The sequence below is a fragment of the Prionailurus viverrinus genome, chromosome D4 (assembly GCF_022837055.1).
Source record: "Prionailurus viverrinus isolate Anna chromosome D4, UM_Priviv_1.0, whole genome shotgun sequence".
NCBI lineage: Eukaryota > Metazoa > Chordata > Mammalia > Carnivora > Felidae > Prionailurus > Prionailurus viverrinus.
The window spans coordinates 56,623,328-56,645,645 of NC_062573.1; the positions used below are offsets into that span (position 1 = coordinate 56,623,328).

The following is a 22,318-nucleotide window of genomic DNA, read 5'->3' on the forward strand; positions in this document are numbered from 1 at the left end:
TTAATAATTGAATTTTTTTTTTTTTATGTTTCAAGTTTCTATTTAAATTCCAGTTAGTGAACATTTAGTGCAATACTTTCAGGAGTAGAATATAGTGATTCACCACCCACACACAACACCCAGTGCTCACCACAACAGATGCCTTCCGCAACACTCATCACCCATCCTGCCCATCCTCTGCCCACCTCTCCTCCCAGTACTCCCAGCACCCGCCAGTCCCCACAGTCAAGAGTGTCTCAGGGCCCCTGGGTGGCTCAGTCGATTAAGCATCTATTGATTACGCTCAGGTCATGATCCCAGGGTCATGCTCTCTCCTGCTCTGTCTCAAAATAAATAAGTAAAACTTAAAAAAAAAAAAAGTCTCCCATGGTGAACCCCATGGCCCTTCTTATCTTTTCTTCCCCTATGTACATCTGTTCTGCCCCTCAAACTCCACATTTCTTTAAGTATCTTTAAAAATAAGAACAATTTCCTACATTGTACAAATAATCACACTAACCAAAGTAATGGTAATTTTCCTTTATATTTCTAGTATCTAGGCTATATTCATGTTTCTCCAATTGTAGTCTCTTGTAGCTGTTTTTTTCCAACTAGAATCCAACTGAGAACCATGCTTTGCAATATGTTGTCATGTCATAAAGTTAAAGTCTAATCCACGTATCTGGAGACTTAGGAAAAGTCTTCAAGGGTCAAGTTCAGTTGTCATGTCCCAAGGCGCTAATTGCGGGGGGGGGGGGGGGGGGGATGGGGGGAAGGCTTCTAACATTACTTCCTGCAGTTTCCAAGTTTTGTGGGAAATGTAGTCTTTTTTTAATGTTTATTTATTTTTGAGAGAGAGGGAGAGTGTGTGAGCCTGGGAGAGGCAGAGAGAGGGGGAGGGAGACAGAGGATTTGAAGCTGGCTCTGTGCTAAAAACGGGGGGGGGGGGGGGGGTGGCGGGAGGCGTACTGGACCGCAGGAAGGGTGAGATCACGACCTGAGCCAAAGTGGGATACTTAACCTACTGCGTCACCCAGGCCCCCTGGGAAATGTAGTTTTAAACGTCACGGGCCTACCGCGCAGCACTCTGGGAATCCAGCTTGGGGGCTCATTCTGCGCAAGTGCACATCCAACCCTATCTCTTTCCGCGGGCCTTCTCTGCCTGGAGAGGACACGATCTCGGCTTCCTTGGGTCTGTGGGGGAATAGAGGCTGCGCGCCGGGGGTGAGAGCACTGGGGACACGGCTTCGAGAAGTGTGGGGCTCTGCCAGGTCGGGTAGGTTTGTGTGCGGCGAAAGCCAGGGGGAAGTTCGAGGAAGCTCCCGGCAGATTCTCCCCTCCTCCAGCCTCTGTGCATGTGCGGGGGGGAGGGGGGGGTTGGTTCCCACCTACTTCTGCGGAGCAGGTGGGGCTGAGTCCCCTGTCTGGAGAAGGTACTTCCTGTGGGCTCTGGGTGCTGGGACTGTGGGCAGTGGAAAGGGAATCCGCCTTTATGATGTTTTCGATGAACACGAGGCTACCAACAGTAGCTTGTGCATTAGTCTGAGAATTAAGTGTGTAAGTTGCTGTCACAAGATGCTTTGTTCCCTTTGGTATTTTATTTAAGCCTCACAATTGCCTTTAACATTCCATGTTAAAAAGTGAAAGGAACTTACTGGGGACGGAATGATATACCTGAGGGCACGGCTGGTAGGTGAGAGAGGCTGGAATAAATACAAGTAGATTTTACTCCCTACTTCTTACTCTTTCCAATATCCATTCTGCCCCAAACCCAGAGGTGAAACCTCTGGAGCTCTTAGCAGAGTCTCCAAATTTTCAGAGGAGATATGATTGTGAAGTGAATATGGACAGAACCTCACAATGTGGTAAATATTTCCTGGGATTTGTGGATTCTTTTTAGAGCCGCTCCTTCAGACAGAGACTCTTGAACCTTCCTGCGCTAACCTATCTCCATCCTCAGAGGCACATTCTGATAATCTAACGCAGTGCTGGCCAGTAGAAAGATAACACAAACCAAACATAATTTAAAAATTTTCAGTAGCGACAGTGAAAAGATTAAAGAGGTGGGGCGCCTGGGTGGCGCAGTCGGTTAAGCTTCCGACTTCCGCCAGGTCACGATCTCAAGGTCCGTGAGTTCGAGCCCTGCCTCAGGCTCTGGGCTGATGGCTCAGAGACTGGAGCCTGTTTCCGATTCTGTGTCTCCCTCTCTCTCTGCCCCTCCCCTGTTCATGCTCTGTCTCTCTCTGTCCCAAAAATAAATAAACGTTGAAAAAAAAATTAAAAAAAAAAAAAGAAAAGATTAAAGAGGTGAAATTTGTTTTACTGATGTGTTTAACTCAGTATATCCAAATTACTATTTTGATTTGTGAGTAGGCACACTTCAGGTGCAGTAGTTGCATGCAACTAATGACTACATTACTGGATTTGAAGTGAATTCCAAAGTCACATTTAGAGTGTTAAATGGAGATTTCAAATGCAGTAAATTTGTTTCTCAGACCTGGATCCCAGCCCCTCTGGAGGAAAGTAGGTCTTAAGATAGGAAAATGAGAGCCCTAGAAACCATTGTCAGCTCTTCTGACAGATCCTTCATTGGAGTTTCAGAACAGAGGCAGAAGGTTCAGGAAAGGCACAGGTCCTGATTTTCTATACCAGAAGCAGTTCTTGATCCCTGTATAGCATGAGTGATGTATATTCAGGAGTATTTTCATGAATTGTGTAATTTTAAACAGGTAGCTTACCCCACCTCCACCGCCCCCCCCCCCCCCCCAATAAATCCTGCCAAAATATGACTCTTGGTAATGTCATCACACCCCTGAAGCCATCACAGACTGGACAGTGGCACTGGACCTCCTTGCAGAAGGTGGTAACTTGAGGTTGAGAGGGGTGGGTTACTGTCATGCTGCACAGGAACAGGCACATCACTGGATGGCTGGTGAGGACATGATGCCCAGGGATGATATAACCAGTCAGAACTGGTGAAATCTTAAACAGCACCCAGTTTCCTTCATTCTCCCCTCTTTCCAGATTCTGAGCTGCCCTCACTCTATGTCCATCAGCACATATGGCATCTAGTTATGCGATGCTCCCTCTTTCCTGAATGTAGGTAATAATAAAAGGAGAGTAGAAGAAAGGCTTTCTATATTGGACACTTTGGAAGCCCAAAATATTGGGCCTGAAAGAATGATTTTTGTAAAGACACCCAAGGCAGAATCAAGAACTAAGCACAGTACTGTTTACTTAAATAGATAAGTACTATAGGCATCTTATTAAAAAATATGTCTTATAAGTTGCAACCAAGTTAGAACAAAAAGTTAGAAAATATATTTCTTGCATAAAGCATCCCATCTTTATTTTGGAGTTTTCTGGGGAAGTTCTAACTCAAGGTATAAAGACAACACAAACTTGATTAACAATCACATCTAAGTAATTTTTTTTAACAGTTTAAATGAAGGTAGAAGGTTTTACCTTTGTATGCCTGAATTTGTTTAACCAATCTCCTTTTGTTTTATTTTGTGTTTTTTGTTGTTGTTCTTAATTAGAAGGGGACATAAATTGTTAATTCATCGACTTTTGAGTTACACAGCAGTGAAAAGACAAGTTTAAGCCGACATAATCATATTGGAGATGCACTTGTTCAGGTACTGCCTCTGTGTGGTCCCTCCTGTTCCTTCTCAAGAATGTCAAAGGGACATTCTTCTATAGGGAAACCTTTTTTTCTAGCTGGTGTTATGGAAATTTTTAGGCAAATGAAAATAGTTGTAAGGCAGACCAGGTGTCTCATAACTCTATTTTTCTTTCCTCTTCCTCAGGAGAACCTTTTCATTTCTTTACATTCTTCAAGGAGCAGCAGAAAATGGACATAGCTCAGGTGAGTTCTGTTTTAATAATCTGTTTGTTTTACAGTAGATTTTATAAGGGCTTAGGTGTCTATTCACATGGAAAAGTAAAAATAGAAATGGATCAGATGCCTTCATAGGTGCAGATACAGATGAAAAGCAGAGCAAAGGTAGCCTGTGGATATATGTAGATGCTCTTGTATTACAATTTTATCAAATTGGAGCTCTAAATCTATTTTTGAATTTTTGGTAGCCATGTCAGAGTGTTAGACAAACAATGCTTTTATTTTTTTTTATTTTATTTAAAAAAAAATTTTTTTTTTCAACGTTTATTTATTTTTGGGACAGAGAGAGACAAGCATGAACGGGGGAGGGGCAGAGAGAGAGGGAGACACAGAATCAGAAACAGGCTCCAGGCTCTGAGCCATCAGCCCAGAGCCCGACACGGGGCTCGAACTCACCGACCGTGAGATCCTGACCTGGCTGAAGTTGGACGCTTAACCGACTGCGCCACCCAGGTGCCCCGACAAACAATGCTTTTAAAGGTCAACACTGATGAGATGATTACGCAAACTGATACCTCATAGAATGTTAAGACATTTGAAGTTCAAAAAAAATCTGTTTTTCTTTTTTTTTTAATTTTTTTTTTAACATTTATTTATTTTTGAGACAGAGAGTGCATGAACAGGGGAGGGTCAGAGAAAGAGGGAGACAGAATCTGAAACAGGCTCCAGGCTCTGAGCTGTCAGCACAGAGCCCAACGCGGGGCTTGAACCCACAGACCGCGAGATCATGACCTGAGCCGAAGTCGGACGCTTAACCGACTGAGCTACCCAGGCACCTCCCAAAAAATCTGTTTTTTGAGTAGGTGATTTAGTTAACAATTTGTCAGTAATAACTCTAAAATAATATAGAACATTGTCTCTACTTGTTCTTCAGTAAAAGTAGAAGACATAATGCTAAATGTGAACTTGGTCAATTCTGTTTTCCAGAAATTCAAACATAAGACATTTTTTCTGATGAATCAACTGAATATCCTTCAAATTACTGTCCATAAATATTTTGAGTACCCTTGGTATTTGGATTGCTCAGCAGACAATTTAAAATTGTGTTCTGTTTCAAATGTTTAAATACTTTCTATTCACACTTAGTTTCTCTCCCATTTGCCTATCATATCCCGTGACCAGAGACTTGACTGTAATCACATCCTTGAGTCTTGTCAAGTCCTTTCTTTACCTGACTTTTCTGAGCACTTGTCTCTGCTTCTCACTCTGCCCTTCTGGAAAATTTCTTTGTTAGTGTCTGTGACACCCTCCGCTGGCTTTTTCCTTCCCCTGCTGCTATCTTTGTGGAGTCATCTACTTTCCCTTGTACTTTCATGTGGCTCATCCCCCATTTTTGTCCTTGGCCTTTAATTTGCTCTATTATCTTGGTATGGTTTTATTCTCTTTATTTTTTTTTTGAACTTTATTGAGATTCAGTTCATATACCATGCCATTCACCCATTTTAAGTGTAGAATTCAATGATGTTTTAGTGTAAATGTGCAGATATCACCACACTCAATTTGAAAATACTTTCATCACCTTAAAAAGCACCTCTACATTTTATCCCTTCTCATCTGCTCATTTGCCTCTAAGCCCCAAGCAACCACTAATCTATTTTCTGTCTGTATAGATTTGCTGACTCTATTATTTCTTGTAGGAAGGTTTTGCCTATGACAAATTTTGTTTTTGTTTATCTAGGAGGGTTTTAATTTTTCTATTTTTACTAGTTATATAATTCTTGGTTGACAACTTTTTTTCTTTCAGCATTTGTCATACATCATTTCATTACCTTCTGTCCTCCATGGTTTTCTGATTAGTAATCTGTTTTTAATACTGTTGTACATGATGAGTCACTTCTTTCTTGCTACTTTCAGTATTGTCTCTTTGTCTTTGTATTTGACAGTTTGATTTCCATGTGTTTAGGTGTGGATCTCGCACTCTAAATTTATCCTACTTGAAGTTTGTTGAGCTTCTTGGATTTGTAGATTAATGTTTATCATGAAATTTGGAGACTTCTTGGCCATTGTTTCTTCAAATATTCTTTCAGACTTTCTGTTTGGGACTCATGCATATGTTGGTAAGCTTAATGCTATCCCATATTTCATTTTCTGTCATTATTTTTTCTTTGTTTCTCACACTACATAATTTCAGTGGGCATATTGTCCACTTTGTTCATTCTTTCTTTCACCTGCTCAAATCTGCTGTTGAACCCCTCCGGTCAAATTTTGATTTAGTTCTTATATTTTTCAACTCTTGAGTTTCTATATAATTTGTATTTGTTATATTTCTATCTCTTTATTGATATTCTTTATTTAGTGAAATTTTTTTTTTATTTTCCTTTAGTCCTTGGACATTGTTTTCTCTAGGTATTTGACCATATTTAAAATAGCTGATGTAAAGTTATTGCCTAGTAAGTCTAATGTCTGCTTCCTTAGGAGTAGTTTCTATTAATTATACCTTTTCTGCATATATGTCTTTCTTTCTTTTCTTGTTTACTAATATTTTTTTTTTCAACGTTTATTTATTTTTGGGACAGAGAGAGACAGAGCATGAACGGGGGAGGGGCAGAGAGAGAGGGAGACACAGAATCGGAAACAGGCTCCAGGCTCCGAGCCATCAGCCCAGAGCCTGACATGGGGCTCGAACTCACGGACCGCGAGATCGTGACCTGGCTGAAGTCGGACGCTTAACCGACTGCGCCACCCAGGCGCCCCTTGTTTACTAATATTTTTGTTGCAAATTGGACATGTTAAATAAAATAATGTGACAACTCTAGAATTTCTCCTCTTCATAGGGGTCATTGTCAAAATTTATTTTGTTCAGTGACTTTTTAAAAAATTCTGTAGAGCCTGTGTTTCTTGTCATCTGAGGTAGCTAAAGTTGTCTATAGAAATTTCTTTAAATGCCTAGAACCAGTAAATTTTGCAGTCTTTGCTAAGGACATCTGTGCATGTTTGGGAATTCCTTCTACAGTCAGACAGGCAGTTAATAACTCTGCATTAGCCTATACTTCTTCTAATGCCAAACTCAGAGTCACCTAGAATTGACAGCTTAAACCCTTCTCACATCTTTCCTGAGCATACTCACAGCCTTGGGTGTATGCACAGCTCTGTGCAAGTATATGACCTCCTAGATTTCAGGAATATATCAGAGCTTTTCAAAACATTTATGGACATCTCATTATCCAGCTTTTCCTTTCAAGCTTCTTAGTTAAGCCATTAATTGCCCCAGCTGTTATCTACCACCTCAGATAGCCATTAAGTTAAACAAATGCCTTTAGTTGTTGTTGTATTTAATGTTTATTTATCTTGAGAGAGAGAAAGCATGTGCATGTGGGAGGAGCAGGGAGAGAGGTAAAGAGAGAATTCCAAGCAGGCACCATGCTGTTCGCACAGAGCCATTACAGAGCTCAATCCCACAAACTGTGAGATCATGACCTGAGCCGATACCAAGAGTCGGACACTTAACCGACTGAGCCACCCAGGTGCCCTGCCTTTAGTTGTTTTTGACAAATGCCTGTGAGAATAAGGCTTTTCATGCTCTGAGCTAGCTCAAATAAAGGCATCCTGATAACCAGGGTCTTTTAGGAAACCACCAAAGAGGTCAAATAATGACAGTTTTCTGTGAATGAGGCTTTGATGGATCTCCAGCCCAGTTCTGCTGTTGTTGTGGTTGCCAGGCTTCTGGTTGCAGACCATTGGTTCTCAAACTACTGCAGAGTTGGGAGAGAGAGGGATGGGAACAGGGTAAGTTAAAAGGATATGGATCAGCATCCTTACTATGATTCCGCTGGGTTTTTTTAATGTTTTGAAGATAGCCTTTGTTAATTTCTATAATTTTGCCAGTTTTTTCATTGTTATTTATGGGCAAGAGAAATTTCTTAGATCCTTACTTCAACATTTATATTATGTCACTTGTTAGCTTATTTTTTTTTAATCCAAGTGATTTCATTATGTCAGATAGTAAAGAGATTGGCAAAATGAAAGCAATGCCACTTTTCTCACTAATTTTTTTAGTTTTGGAGGATATAATTAAAAATTTTTTTAGATTAAATTTTATGAGGGGTATTCCTGTTCTTTTGTTTGTTTTAGTTACCAGCTACTGAGTTTCACACACAGGAGGTACTCACTTAGTAATACCGAAGACATGAATGAACAAATAATTGGATACATAACACTGGGGGGAAAAAACTTGCTTCTATCCTATTATTTCTTAGTCTTTTTCTTTTTCTTTCCTATTTATAATTGTGATAAGAACATTTACATGAGATCTACTCTCTTAGCACATTTTTTATGTGTATAGTACAATACTGTTAATATAGGTGAGCTACACAGCAGATCTCTAGAACTTAATGATTTTGCGTAACTGAAACTTTTTACCAGTTGAACAGCAACTCCCCAATTTCCCCTCCTCCAAGCCCCTTTGAAGTGCTTTGTTGTGGAAATTTTCCCTTTTCTCATTTTCTAAGATTCTACCCTTTCCTGACTCTTACTACTTTTCAGAAAACTTTTTATTTAGCTTTGTGGCCTATACTTTATTTGCCACCCTCTTTAATATTCAGGCTTCCTCAAATACTGTTTGGTATTTTTCTTTCCTCAGTCCCATATAGGATGCATAGCAAGCATATAGCTCAAATTGTTGTCTGTTTGCCTCTTAAAATTTTAGGTACAACCCAAATTGCTAATAAGTCCTAACTTCTTGCCATCATTTTAGACCTCGCTTCTGTGTTCTAAAACCATGTGTATACTAGTTTAAGAGATAGGTCCAGTTTTATGTTCACAGACCCTTCAAGAACAACATGAACAGATCTGTTCACTAAAACTTCTAACATTTATTTTCCTTTTGTTTTCTAAATGTCAGTGTTTAGCATCAACATTCCAGAAACTGCTCGTACAGTTAGACTAGGTGGTTGCACAAGAAGGTAGTTATCAAATTGGTTGTTGCTGCTGCCCTGTGATTATATCCCTATCATTATATTCATTGTTGTTACTTCAGTTAAAATAATGTTCTCTTATATTGCTCTCTATGGTTCCAACTCCCTGGTAACTTGTTCTTTGCTCTTCATGAACTCTAGATTTATGTTATCTTTTAAAATTTTTTTTTTTTTAACGTTTATTTATTTTTGGGACAGAGAGAGACAGAGCATGAACGGGGGAGGGGCAGAGAGAGAGGGAGACACAGAATCGGAAACAGGCTCCAGGCTCCGAGCCATCAGCCCAGAGCCTGACGCGGGGCTCGAACTCACGGACCGCGAGATCGTGACCTGAGCTGAAGTCGGACGCTTAACCGACTGAGCCACCCAGGCGCCCCTAGATTTATGTTATCTTTATGTATTTGTTTATACCTAAGTTTGATTGTGTAAAATATTTTCACAGCTTACATGTTATCTCTTCTTTGTCTCTCATTATTTACAATGATCATGCCTGAAGAGGGAATGAACATCTTAGAATTCTCTAAATACCCACGGTAATCATTTGGGATGTAGAGGAAGAATTGTAGGAAGCCTCTATACATTGAATTTTTTTGTCTTAAAAAAATCTATGGTTTATAAACAGATATAAATGAATTATAGTAAGTTAAAAATCTTGATAACTGAATAACTCCACAAAGACAAAATTAGGTCAGAAATAGATGCCTTTTAAACCATTTGTTTTAAAGCTTAAAAGTAAACAGGAAAAATAGTAATTCTCAAAGATACTTTCTTTTCACTTAATTCTGAATCCGTGAATAAAATGTATTGTCACAGGAGTCTGTGTCATTCGAAGACGTGGTTGTCGAATTTACCCAGGACGAATGGCAGTACATGAGCCCTGCTCAGAGGACACTGTACAGAGATGTGATGCTGGAGAACTATAGCCACCTCATCTCAGTGGGTAAGCATACCTTAGTATGTGACTTCCTCTAGGTTACATTTACTTTTTTTTAAAGTTAACAAAACACATGGACTCTTTGTAGAGATTAATGTTGTACAGGCTTTTGAGTAAGAGGTCCAAGATAACTGAAACCTTTAAGGAAACAGAAACAATGTTTATGTTACTACTTTCCATGGAAAACTTCAATTGAGCACATTATTTTGCTTCTCTTGCTGCTGTTAACTTTCTACACCTTTGGAAACCAAAAAGCCAATGGATCTGGTCTATATATACCCTCAATTGTCATGTTTACAGGGTATTGCTTGACCAAACCCAAAATGATCTTCAGGTTGGAGCAAGAAGAAGAGCCCTGGTCCTTAGAGGAAGAATTCCTAAACCAGAGGTACCCAGGTGGGTGAGCACTGACAAAAGGAAACACTTGGGGTAGTTCAACTTAGGGGAATACCTTCGAAAGTTTGTTTTATCCTTTTAAACAGCTCTATTGAGATAGTTTACATATTGGACAATCCACCCATTTAAAGAGTACAATTCGGTGGCTGTTCGTATATTCACAGATACGTGTAAACATAACCACATTCCCATTTTCATCACCTCAAAAAGAAACCTTATACCCTTTAGCTATTGTCTCCCTTCCTCCTGTCCCCTACAGCCTTAGCAATCACTGATCTACTTTCTGTCTCTATAGATATGCCTATTACATTTCATGTAAATGGAATCACACATTATGTGGTCTTTTATGATTGGTTTCTTTCACATAGGATTACAAGATTCATGTGTATCAATATTTCATCCTTTGACAAAATAAGGTCTCCTTGTTTGTTCATTCTTCAGTCATTAGATGTTTGGGATTCTACCTTTTGGCTATTATTGAATAATGCTAATAGAAACATTCATTTACAAGTTTTTGCATGGATTTATGCTTTTTTTTTGACATGTGTTTTTATTTATTGAGTTATACTTAAGAATGGAATCACTGGGTTTTATGGTAACTATTTCAGGAAACTCCCGACTATTTTTCACAGTGCCTGCACCATTTTTCATTCCTAATGACAGCATATGAGGGTTCTGATTTTTCCACATCTTCACCAACAATTGTTATTATCTGACTTGTAGCCATCCTAGTAAAAGAGAAGTGATGTATTAGTGAAGTTTTGATTTGCATTTCTGTATTAGTCATCTGGCCTGGCATAATAAAATACCATAGTCTGGGTGATTTAAACGACAGAAATTTTTCATAGTTCTGGAGGCTGGAAGTCCAACATCAAGGTGCCAGCATAGTTAATTTCAGTGAGGCATCTTCCTGGCTTGCAGATGACTGACTTTTGACTATGCCTTCATATGGCCTTTCCCGTGTACTTGCATGGAGAGAAAGAGAGCTGTGATGTCTCTTCCTATTCTTATAAGGACACCAACCCTATAAGAGTTGGAGCTCTACCATTATGACTTCATTTAGCCTTAATTATTTCTCCAAAGGCCTTATCACCAAATTACATTGAGGGTGAGGGCTTCAACATATGAATTGCAATTCAGTCTATGACAATTTACCTGTTCACTAGTGATGTCAAGCATTTTTTCATGTGCTTGTTAGTATTTGTACAAACTAATAAACAATTTCAAGAATTTCAAAAATTATACTTTCAATATAACTCTTAGAGCAAAAAGGTAAAATCATCCTGAGCATGTTTACTGAAAGTTTTTGTTGTGAAACTATTAAAACAGATTGTGTAACATAAAAATTGACATAATTTTTGGACCATGCATGTTTCCCAGTCACTAAATATAAATTATTTGATCATATTAGTTAGCTAAAAAAGATATTCCTAAATAAGTATCTTTGAAAGATTTTAATAAAAGGATAGTAAAGTTATTAAGTCAAAAATAAAATAGTATGGGTTTCATGTTCTCATTCAGGTTTGAATTTAGGCAATAAATGCATAACTTAAAAAAAAACGCCCTCTAGTCAAGAGCACAAGTTATGCATTTGAATGACTACACCAAACAATATCATACCAATTATCATAAAACACAGAATAATGGAGTACTAAGAATTTAAAATTCACCAGGATTAGGAGGTAATAATGTACTTTATCTGATTATATTAGACATGCTATGAACATTAAATAAGTATGCCTATATAAACATAGATGATATTTATATTAAAGGGAACCATATATTTGTACATGTATCCTAAAATCAAAGAACAAGCCTTTCAAGTTCCCATGGATTTATTATAAGATAGTGAAATGCAATATTAGTCTAAAAAAGAAAACCTCAATAAATCCAAATTAGAATCCCATAAATAGTAATCTGAACATATTTTGATAAATCTAGAAATTAATGATAACATGAGTAAAAAAATCTATTGATATGGATATTTCAAAGATTACCTCTTTTAAACAACATATAAATACAAAAGGATATCAAATCCAAAATTGCATGACATTTATAAAAATAAATGTGCATATTATTAACATTAGGATATGTGTAAGTTAATGAACAGAGGTAAATTGGTAGTCTCCTAGTAATAAATTAAGCAAGAACAATAACAAAAATGTACTAATACAAGCAGAATTTAAAAGTGAAATTAAAAATTAATAAACTGGAGGATTGAGAAATTGTCGTATGTTTCTTAGAATAAAAAACAGTAAAATGAATGAAATTTGAGCTAACCCTAACAAAAACAAAAGAAAAGAAGCACTTATGTGATAAATTCAAGATTGTAAAATTTAATGCAATATCAAAGCAAATCTTATTCATAGAAGTGATGTGATAGGATTTGCTCTGTTAGATATGTAAAGCTGTGAGAGTTAAGTAGTATGAAACTGGAGGTGGGAAAGTTTAATATAATAGTGAAACAGAAAAGAAAGGTCAAGAAAAACACATATGCTTTATAGATAATTGGTCTTTGACAGGTGGTTCTATTCCCACAGATCAGTGGAGAAAGAATGTTGAGGTAATCTTTTGGATCTACATGAAAAATGGGATTCAGGTAGCTTAAAGTCCTGATTTTCAAAGCAAAACTAGAAATATTCTATATGATAATGAGAATGTGTTCATGACTCTGCTTAGGGAAGAAATTAATAAGATATAAAAAGTATTAACTGGGGGAAAGATGGAGTAATGTATTTTGTTTTACTCTGCCCACTAAGTACAGCAAAATGTATACGTGTGTGTGTATGTGTGTGTGTGTGTACAGACATAAACATAGACCTATATATATGTATATGTATATGCATATTATATATAAAAGTATATATATATATAGATATATATATATATATTTGTGTGTTTAGAGAGAGAGAGGGAGAAAGACAGAGACAGAGAGAGAGGGAGAGAGGGGAAATGTAACATTCTGATAGATAACAAAACAATGAAGGTGAACTAGGGGCCTTGGCACTTGATAAAATACAGGGTGGTTAGTGTTAGGAAAATGCTGGTAGGGACCCTGATCTCTTACCCTTCTCCACTGTTAATAGAACAGCCCACTCCTCCAACTCCCAAAGGTGTCTGTGGAAGTTTAGTCCACACTTGGCAGTAGTGAAGCTGCAACCCACTTCTTTTGTTGGCATGATTTCAGAAGAGGTTGGCTAATACTGAACATTAATTTTGATAAGTCCTATTTATTAATTTTTTCTTAAGGATCATGCATTTATTGTGCTGTCTAGAAGTATCAAAACTCAAAGTAACACAGATTTATTCATGTTTTCTTCTAGAAATTTTTAAATTTCACATTTTATATTTTATGATCCACTTGGTAGTTTTCATAGACAGGATGAGTTATGTGTTAAGTTTAAGTTTTTGAAAAGGGGAGTCTAGTTATTCTAGCACCATTTTATTGAAAAAATTATCATTTCCTATTGAATAGCATTTCCATTGTTCTTAGAAAATGGATGAACATATATTTTGTATATGGTACATAAGTATAAATATATGTGTATATTTGTACTTTTATTCTGTACATTTAAGAGTGTATATTTCTGTGGTATCTCTATTCTTTTTTATTTATCTACATATTTATCCTTCCCCAGTACCACATTAATTTTATTACTCTAGATTCTTTTTTTTTTTTTTTTTTTTCAACGTTTATTTATTTTTGGGACAGAGAGAGACAGAGCATGAACGGGGGAGGGGCAGAGAGAGAGGGAGACACAGAATCAGAAACAGGCTCCAGGCTCTGAGCCATCAGCCCAGAGCCCGACGCGGGGCTCGAACTCACGGACCGCAAGATCGTGACCTGGCTGAAGTCGGACGCTCAACCGACTGCGCCACCCAGGCGCCCCATCTAGATTCTTAATTAGACCTTGAAGTCAGGTAATGTGAGTCCACCAATTTTCTTCTGTATAAATTTTAAAATGATCTTCTTGATATTTACAAAAAGCATGCCAGCTATTCAACTGGGATTGTATTGAATTTATAGATCAAAAGAGGATTGATATCTTAACAATATAGATTCTTCCAATCAATAAAGAACATATACATATCCTTTTATTTATGGTTTCTTTGATTCTTTTTATCAGTAGTTTTCAGCAGATACCAAGTATTTTGTTCTTTGTTTTTTCAGCACTATGGTAAATCATATTCCTTGTCAGATTTAAAATTCCAGTGATAATTGCTTGTATATGATTGACTTTTGTATATTGGCTTTGCATTTTGCCTTGCTGAAAACAGTTATTAGTTAAGGAGCTCTTTTGAAGATCTTCTTGGGGCTCTCTGGGTAGACTTACTGTGTATCGTTTATTTCTATTCTTGCTTTATTGCATTGGTTGGAACTTCCACAGTCTGGAATAGAAGTGCTGAGGGTAGACAGCCTTGTCTTTTTCCAATCTTAGTATTCAGTCTCTTATTCTTAAGTAAGTCTCTTATTCTTTTTTTTTTTATTTTTTATTTTTTTAAATTTTTTTTTCAACGTTTTTTTTATTTATTTTTGGGACAGAGAGAGACAGAGCATGAACGGGGGAGGGGCAGAGAGAGAGGGAGACACAGAATCGGAAACAGGCTCCAGGCTCCGAGCCATCAGCCCAGAGCCCGATGCGGGGCTCGAACTCATGGACCGCGAGATCGTGACCTGGCTGAAGTCGGACGCTTAACCGACTGCGCCACCCAGGCGCCCCAGTCTCTTACTCTTAAGTATGATATTAGCTACAGGCTTTCTGTATATTCCCTTTATAATAGGTTAATGGATGGAATTTGAATTTTGTAAAATATTTTTTCCCTTAAATGATGTGATTTGTCTTCATTCTTTAGATGATTAAGATGATGGATTACATTGATTGACTTTTAAATATTGCAATAGTTTGTATTCTTGGGATGAACTCCCACTTGATCCTGATAAATCATTTCTTTTCATATATAGTTCTTTTTGATGCTTTTTTTTGAGGATTTTTACATTTATGTCATGAGGGATATTGGTCTGTAGGTTTCTTTTCTTGTGTTTTCTAGAAGAAATTATGTAAAATTGGTATTTTATTATTATTATTATTATTATTATTATTTTTAATGTTTGGCAGAGTTCACTAGTTACTACCATCTGACCCTGGAGCAGTTTCTTGGAACTACATCTTTGTCGATCACATATTCAGTTTCTCAGATGCTGACCTATTGTGTTACCTCTTCCTTCATGAGTTAATTTGGTAGTTTTTTCAAATGAAATTTGTCCATTTCACTTAAATTGTCAAACTTATGGGGATAGAGCTTCCCCTAATATTCTTTTACTGTCTTTTTAGTATCGTATCAGTATTTATGTCCCCTCTTGCATTTTTTTCTGTTATTAATACTGTGCGTCTTCTCTTTTTTCTTCTTGGTTTTAGCACTTAAAAAAATCTTCAATGAACTAAGCTTTGGTTTCATTTTTTTCTCTGCTTTCCATTTTCATTTTCATTGTCATCTTTAGTCTTTATTATTTTCTTTTTTTCTTTCTTTAGATTTAATTTGTTCTCTTTGTCAAGTTTGTTAAAGTAGAAGCTTAGGTGACTGATTAGAGGTCTTTCTTTTCTAATATAAAAGATTGTAAGCTATGAATTTATCTCTGAGAACTACTTTAGCTGCATCCCACAAATTTGTATATGTTCTAAACAGTTTTTGTTTTCATTCAATTCTAAATATCTTAATTTCTTGGGAGATTTTCTCTTTGACTAATGGATTAATTGGAAGTATATTAACTTACAAATATTTTGTGTCTCTCCAGGTAACTTTGTGTTAATCATTTCTAGTATAATTTCTCTGTGGCTTGAGATTATACTTTATACAATTTCTGTTCTTTTATATTTGTAAAGATTTTTCTTGTAGTCCATGATGTGGTCTGCCTTGATGAATATTTTATGTATATTTAAGAATAATATGAATTCAGCTATTTTTAAAATGTTCTTGGGTTTTGAGAGTATAGTTATTCCAAATGCTGCTGGATCCCTTCTAGCTATAATATTGTATTTCTGCCTCTTTTCCCTTTTTTCCTTCCCCTACCTGCTGTGTTGCCACAAGTACCCTAAAACAGATTTATTTCTTTTGCAGATTCCATAGAGTAGATAGGAATGTGGTTTTAGGAATAGTTGCGGTAGTGATTGTTGTTACCATCCCTGAATGTCCTATGAATAGAACTTGCTTAGGATTCTTCATGATCTTTCCACTAAGCTCTTGGTTTGGCTCATGGAAAGAAATTTTGCAAGTGTCCAGTCCTTTATACCTGTGGCAATGGAACTTTCATTTCCTGTTAAACCTGTCTAGAACCACAGGGAAATATTCCATTTTTGTTAGGCTTGAGTAGGGTGCATATTGTCAAAAAGATTTTCTGTTCTGTTAGACTATCTTTATTTCAGACCTTTGGCCAGAAGGAATAGGGTTTTCTTGTAGCTCTTTTTGTCTGTGTGTTGTTGACTTTGGATTACAGGCTTCTCCAACACTCCAGCACCCCATATAAGAATTATGGGAAACAGAAAAGCCTTGAAATCCTCTGCCATGTCATTTCTTGAGTCCCAAAGTTCCACATTCCATTTTGTAGCATCTTACTTACTTTTTTATTTATTACTGATTGATTTATTGATTTTCCAGGGATATTTTAATTGTAAGAGAGAGGACTTAGGAAGATAGATACTCCATCTTGGCCAGCTCTGGAAATAATACCTGTTTTCTTTAAATAACATGGATGAAGGGAGAGAGAGTATATTTTTTTTTCTCTGTGTGTATGAATTACTAATCTCTGGGAATGTGACCTGTAACAGTAGATTACAATACATAACAAACATATGGCTATAAATTCCTTTCTATAAGAAATGTAAGATACAGAGATGTTTTCGATTTTTCTCATTTTAGGATATCTCAGCATTGATATTCACATTGAGGGGAACCAGGAAAAACAAGAGAAACCTCTGTGGCAAGTAATATTCACTAATAACAAAACATTGAGTAAAGAAGAGCAGAAAGTCTTAGAAAAACCGTTTAATCTGGATATAACTCCAAATTCTTCAGGAAATATGCCTGGTAAATATGACTCATGTAGAATGAATTTGCCAGTTGTTTCTGAATTAATTATTTGTGATAGAAACTATTCAAGAAAGAAGGCTGATTACATGGATGTATGCAAAAAATTGAAGCTTGATACTAAGCATGAGAAAACTTACACTGGAGAGAAGTCTTACAGATATAATAAAAATGTAAAACCTCTCAGTTATTGGAAAAATCATCAGAAACTTCAAACCCTGGAACAATCTTTTGAATGTAATGAATTTGGGAAAATTTTACATGATAAGACTGTTTGTGTTATAGGAGAGGAATCCTATAAGGGTGATGAATTTAGGAAAAACTGTGATAACTACATGAAAACTGGCACAAAAGAGAAATGCTTTCATCTTAATGAATGTAGGAAATCCAAAACCACTATTGAGAATTACAATAAAGTTCACATGGCTGTGGCACACTATGAATGTAATGAAAGTGGGAATAACTTCAGCAGTATCTCATCTCTCACTCAATCTCAGAGAACTGCTACAGAACAGACTGGTTTTGCAAGCAATAAGTGTGATGAAAACTTGAGCCAGTGCTCAGCCCATATAGTACAAAAAAAGACACAAACTCGAGATGAATTTTGTGTGTATAATGGATGTATAAATACCTTCTACCAGAAATTAGACCTTATAGTATGTCAGAGAACTCACACAGAAGAGGAATTGTACCAGCATGGTAAATACAGGAGGTCCTTCCATCAGAACTTAGCCCTTAGTGTACATCAGCAAAGTGAAACTGGAGAGAAGTCATTTGAATGTAATAAATGCAAGAAATCCTTTTACCAGAAAGTACAACTCATTCATCATCAGAGGACCCATCCAGGGGAGAGACCTGAGGAATGTGAGGAATCTTTTTGTTCAAATTCACACCCTGTTCATTATCCTGGAACTGATATAGGGGTCAGTCTCTATGAATGTAGTAAATGTGAGAAAACTTTCTGTCAGAAGTTAAACCTCAGTGAAAATCGGACAGTTCACACAAAGGAGAAACCTTATGATAATAGTGGATGTGGGAAATCTTACAAGAAGTCTGCTCTCGTAGTATGCCAAAGAACACACACAGGGATGAAACTCTGTCAAAGTAATGTATATGGAAAAACATTCTCCAAGATGTCACATATCAGAGAACATCAGAGAATTCACACAAGGGAGAAATCCTACAAATGTATTGAATGTGGGAAAGCTTTCTCTAAGACATCACATCTCAGAGCACATCAGAGAATTCACACAGGTGAAAAACCCTACAAATGTGTTGAATGTGGGAAAACTTTCTCTAATAAGACACACCTTAGTGCACATCAGAGAATTCATACCGGGGAGAAACCCTATGAATGTAATGGATGTGGGAAAACTTTTGCTGATAATTCAACCCTCAGAGCACATCAAAGAATTCACACAGGGGAGAAACCCTATGAGTGTAATGAATGTGGGAGGCCTTTTACCCATATATCTGTTCTCAGAGCACATCAGAGAATTCATACCGGTGAGAAACCCTATGAATGTAATGACTGTGGGAGATCTTTTGCCCATAATTCAGCCCTTAGAGCACATCAGAGAATTCACACAGGAGAAAAACCCTATGAGTGTAGTGACTGTGAAAAAACTTTTGCCCATAATTCAGCTCTCAAAGTACATCAGAGAATTCACACAGGAGAGAAACCATATGAATGTGATGAATGTGCAAAAACTTTTGCCCATAATTCAGCCCTCAGAGCACATCAGAAAATGCACACAGGGGAGAAACTCTATGAATGTAATGAATGTGGGAAAACTTTTTCACAGAAGACACACCTCAGTACACATCAGAGAATTCACACAGGTGAGAAACCTTATGAATGTAGTGAATGTGGGAAGACCTTCTCTCAGAAATCATACCTCAGTGGACATGAAAGAATTCACAAAGGGGAAAAACCTTATAAATGTAATGAATGTGGGAAAACATTTGTTTATAAGGCAGCTCTCATTGTCCATCAAAGAATTCACACAGGAGAGAAACCCTATGAATGTAATGAGTGTGGGAAAACTTTCTCCCAAAGGACACACCTCTGTGCACATCAGAGAATCCACACAGGGGAGAAACCTTATGAATGCAATGAATGTGGGAAAACTTTTGCTGATAATTCAGCCCTCAGGACACATCAGAGAATTCACACAGGGGAGAAACCCTATGAGTGTAGTGAATGTGGGAAAACTTTCTCCAAGACATCACACCTCAGAGCACATTTGAGGACTCAAACAGGGGAGAAACCCTATGAATGTAATGAATGTGGGAAAACTTTTTCCCAGAAGTCATATGTTACTGCACATCAGAGAATTCATACAGGTGAGAAACCCTTTGAATGTAATATATGTGGGAAACCTTTTGCCCATAATTCAACTCTCAGAGTACATCAGAGAATTCACACAGGTGTAAAATCCTATGAATGTAATGAATGTGGGAAGACTTTCTCCCAGAAGTCACACCTAAGTGCACACCAGAGAATTCACACAGGGGAGAAACCCTATGAGTGTAATGAATGTGGGAAAGCTTTTGCACAAAATTCAACTCTCCGAGTACACCAGAGAATTCACACAGGAGAGAAACCCTATGAATGTAATGAATGCAGAAAAACTTTTGTCCGTAAGGCAGCTCTTAGAGTACATCACACCAGAATGCACACCAGAGAGGAAACCCTTACATGTAGTGAATTTGGGAAGTCCTAATGGGACTCAGATCTTATTGGATAACATATATTAAAGAAGCTTATGTCACATAGACTGGCAAACTGTTTCCTTTTCCACTGGGCACATACATAGCTTGTCTAATTTAACAATCTGTCCTTCATTCAAGTGATGCTGGTCATGGAATATGACACTATTACATTTAATCTAAGTCTAACCTTCAGAAGTCACCTTACATTCTTTCTGTCCTATATTATACTGTATAGAGATATTTCCAGGGCAGACTTCAGTGCCATGTATTAAATATGGTAGAACATAAGGTGAAAGAAGGCAAATCTGAATAACTGGGTGAAACAACATCTCCACTAACATCTTCACAAGTTGGCTTAAAAGAAAAACATCAAATTGTACTCTGTTGAGCTTTTACAGATTTTGTTCTATTGGTTAAACACACATAGCTTAGATAATTCTGTTATGGTGGGACAAAACCCTATGAATATAAATGTCAGGAAGACCTATAAAATTCAGCCTGTCACTATGTATCAGATTTCATATGAGGAGAAAAGCTGTCAACATCTTGAGGGATCAGAAGCCTTCATTAAAAATTAGAGAAATCTCAGGGAAAAACACAAAAGCCTTTACTAGATGTTAAACATCAAATAATTAAGATTTGACCAAAATCTTATAATTTGATAATTTATATTTTAATGAATATTGAACAGTTGTTTCAGATTTTTTTCCTGAGGAAATGTATCAGTTTCAGAATTGAAGATAAAATCTTCACCTAGAACTGTTGTACCTAAATTTGTAATTTATATGTAACTTCAAGTTTTATAGAAACATATAATAAAATATTCACCTGTACAGAAACTCACTGTGGAATGTGAAGTTTTAAAGATGGAGGAATAACTTAAATTCTGTGTACAACCCCAATAAATGTTTGTGGCTAGTCTCTGAGCTATGTGGTACATCTGTATTAGTTTGTGTAATAATTCATTATTGGTTATGAGTTCTAGTAGAAGACAGCAACCAAACCTCCTCTGGACCTAATCCATTTTCCTTTTTGATTTATAATTTATGTTCTTCTGTTGGCTTCCTTCAGCTTGATGCTGTTGATGCTGTGAGATTTTGGCCTGCCTGCTAGTGTGGCCCTGTTTTTCTAGGATATTGGAGATCCATAAGATTTCCTAAGTATCCTCGTGTATCTGGATGGGTGAGTGGGCTGAATGTTGATTCTTACATGGTTTTTTGGCCTTCATTATATCGCACAAGTGGCTTATTTTGCACTGTGTAATTATAAAGGAAATCATCTCCTCATCCCTGTTGTATGCATGTAGCCTGGGCATCTCATGTAGGCTCGTTTTCCAACCTCATAATGTATGCTCACACTGCAGCGTTGCAAACCAGTGTTATTTCTATCCTGCTTGGACAGTAGGTTTTGGAATTGGAATGAAAAAGGCTACTTTCATGTCATAAGTACCACACTGATATTGAAAAACAGACTAACTTGAGAACAGGTATTTTTTTGACAGTGGGTGGTTACCACCCAGCGGCATCACTACCAAAGAAAGCCATTGGATGAAGGCTGTATCATCATAGTACCAGGGCTACTACACCAGCCACTGAATCAGCACTCCTTGTGACAAGGAAGTTCCAGAAGCTAAGAAAATGTTTGCTCTTCCTCAGTCTCTGTGCTCTTCCTCAGTCTCTGACACCTTGATGCAACTTGAGTTATTGCACAATGTTCAAAGGGAAATGAAAGAAAAAAACATCTCTTTCCACATGTCTGATTTTTTCAGAAAACTATGAAAAGGAAATTATCAAATCTTGAATACATTAAAAAAATTAACTTCAGTTTAGAATAGTGTTAGATTTAAATAATTACCAATACTAGGTCCTATATACTCACCCAATTCCTCTTATTGACATCTTTTATTACTCTGGTATATTTGTCTTAACTAAATAATGACACTGATACATTATTAACTAAACATCATTTTTCAGATTGCACTGTTTTTTCCTAATTTTTTTTAATATTTCAAGATGCCATTCAGGATACCACATTACATTTAATAGTCATGTCTCCTTATCTTCCACTAGTCTGTGACAATTTTTTAGACCTTCCATGTGTCAGTTACCTTGACAGTTTTGAGAAGGACTTGTCAAGTATTTTATAGAATACCTCTCGATTTGGATTTCTTATATCTTTTTTTTTTTTTAATGATTGCACTGGCACTACAGATTTGTTTTGTGTATTCATTTTATTTTGTAGGAAGATCACAGATAAAATGCTATTCTTACCATATTAATAGTATATGCTATCATGAATAATCACTGACAATGCTAAGCTTGATCACCTGGTTTAGGTTGTATCCCTCAAAATTGTGTAGGTGAGCACTATGCTACTTGGTAAAAAATTATTTTATCA

The 22,318-nt window shown here is 36.9% G+C and overlaps 1 protein-coding gene across 7 annotated transcripts; it reads left to right on the forward strand.

Annotated features, from left to right (window-relative positions):
- Nucleotides 1–1,099: 1,099 nt before the first annotated feature.
- Nucleotides 1,100–20,847, forward strand: ZNF658 (zinc finger protein 658). Of its 7 annotated transcripts, XM_047830834.1 has the most exons (7): nucleotides 1,108–1,255; nucleotides 3,519–3,617; nucleotides 3,789–3,847; nucleotides 5,784–5,937; nucleotides 9,607–9,733; nucleotides 10,028–10,123; nucleotides 17,039–20,847. In XM_047830834.1, exons 4-7 carry the CDS (start codon nucleotides 5,926–5,928, stop codon nucleotides 19,930–19,932), a joined length of 3,129 nt encoding a protein of 1,042 aa, XP_047686790.1. In that variant the 5' UTR covers nucleotides 1,108–1,255; nucleotides 3,519–3,617; nucleotides 3,789–3,847; nucleotides 5,784–5,925; the 3' UTR covers nucleotides 19,933–20,847. The 7 variants fall into 7 exon arrangements, with proteins under 7 accessions (XP_047686788.1, XP_047686786.1, XP_047686792.1 ...); XM_047830830.1 differs by lacking the exon at nucleotides 5,784–5,937 and having other exon boundaries at nucleotides 1,106–1,255; XM_047830833.1 differs by lacking the exon at nucleotides 3,519–3,617.
- Nucleotides 20,848–22,318: the final 1,471 nt, after the last annotated feature.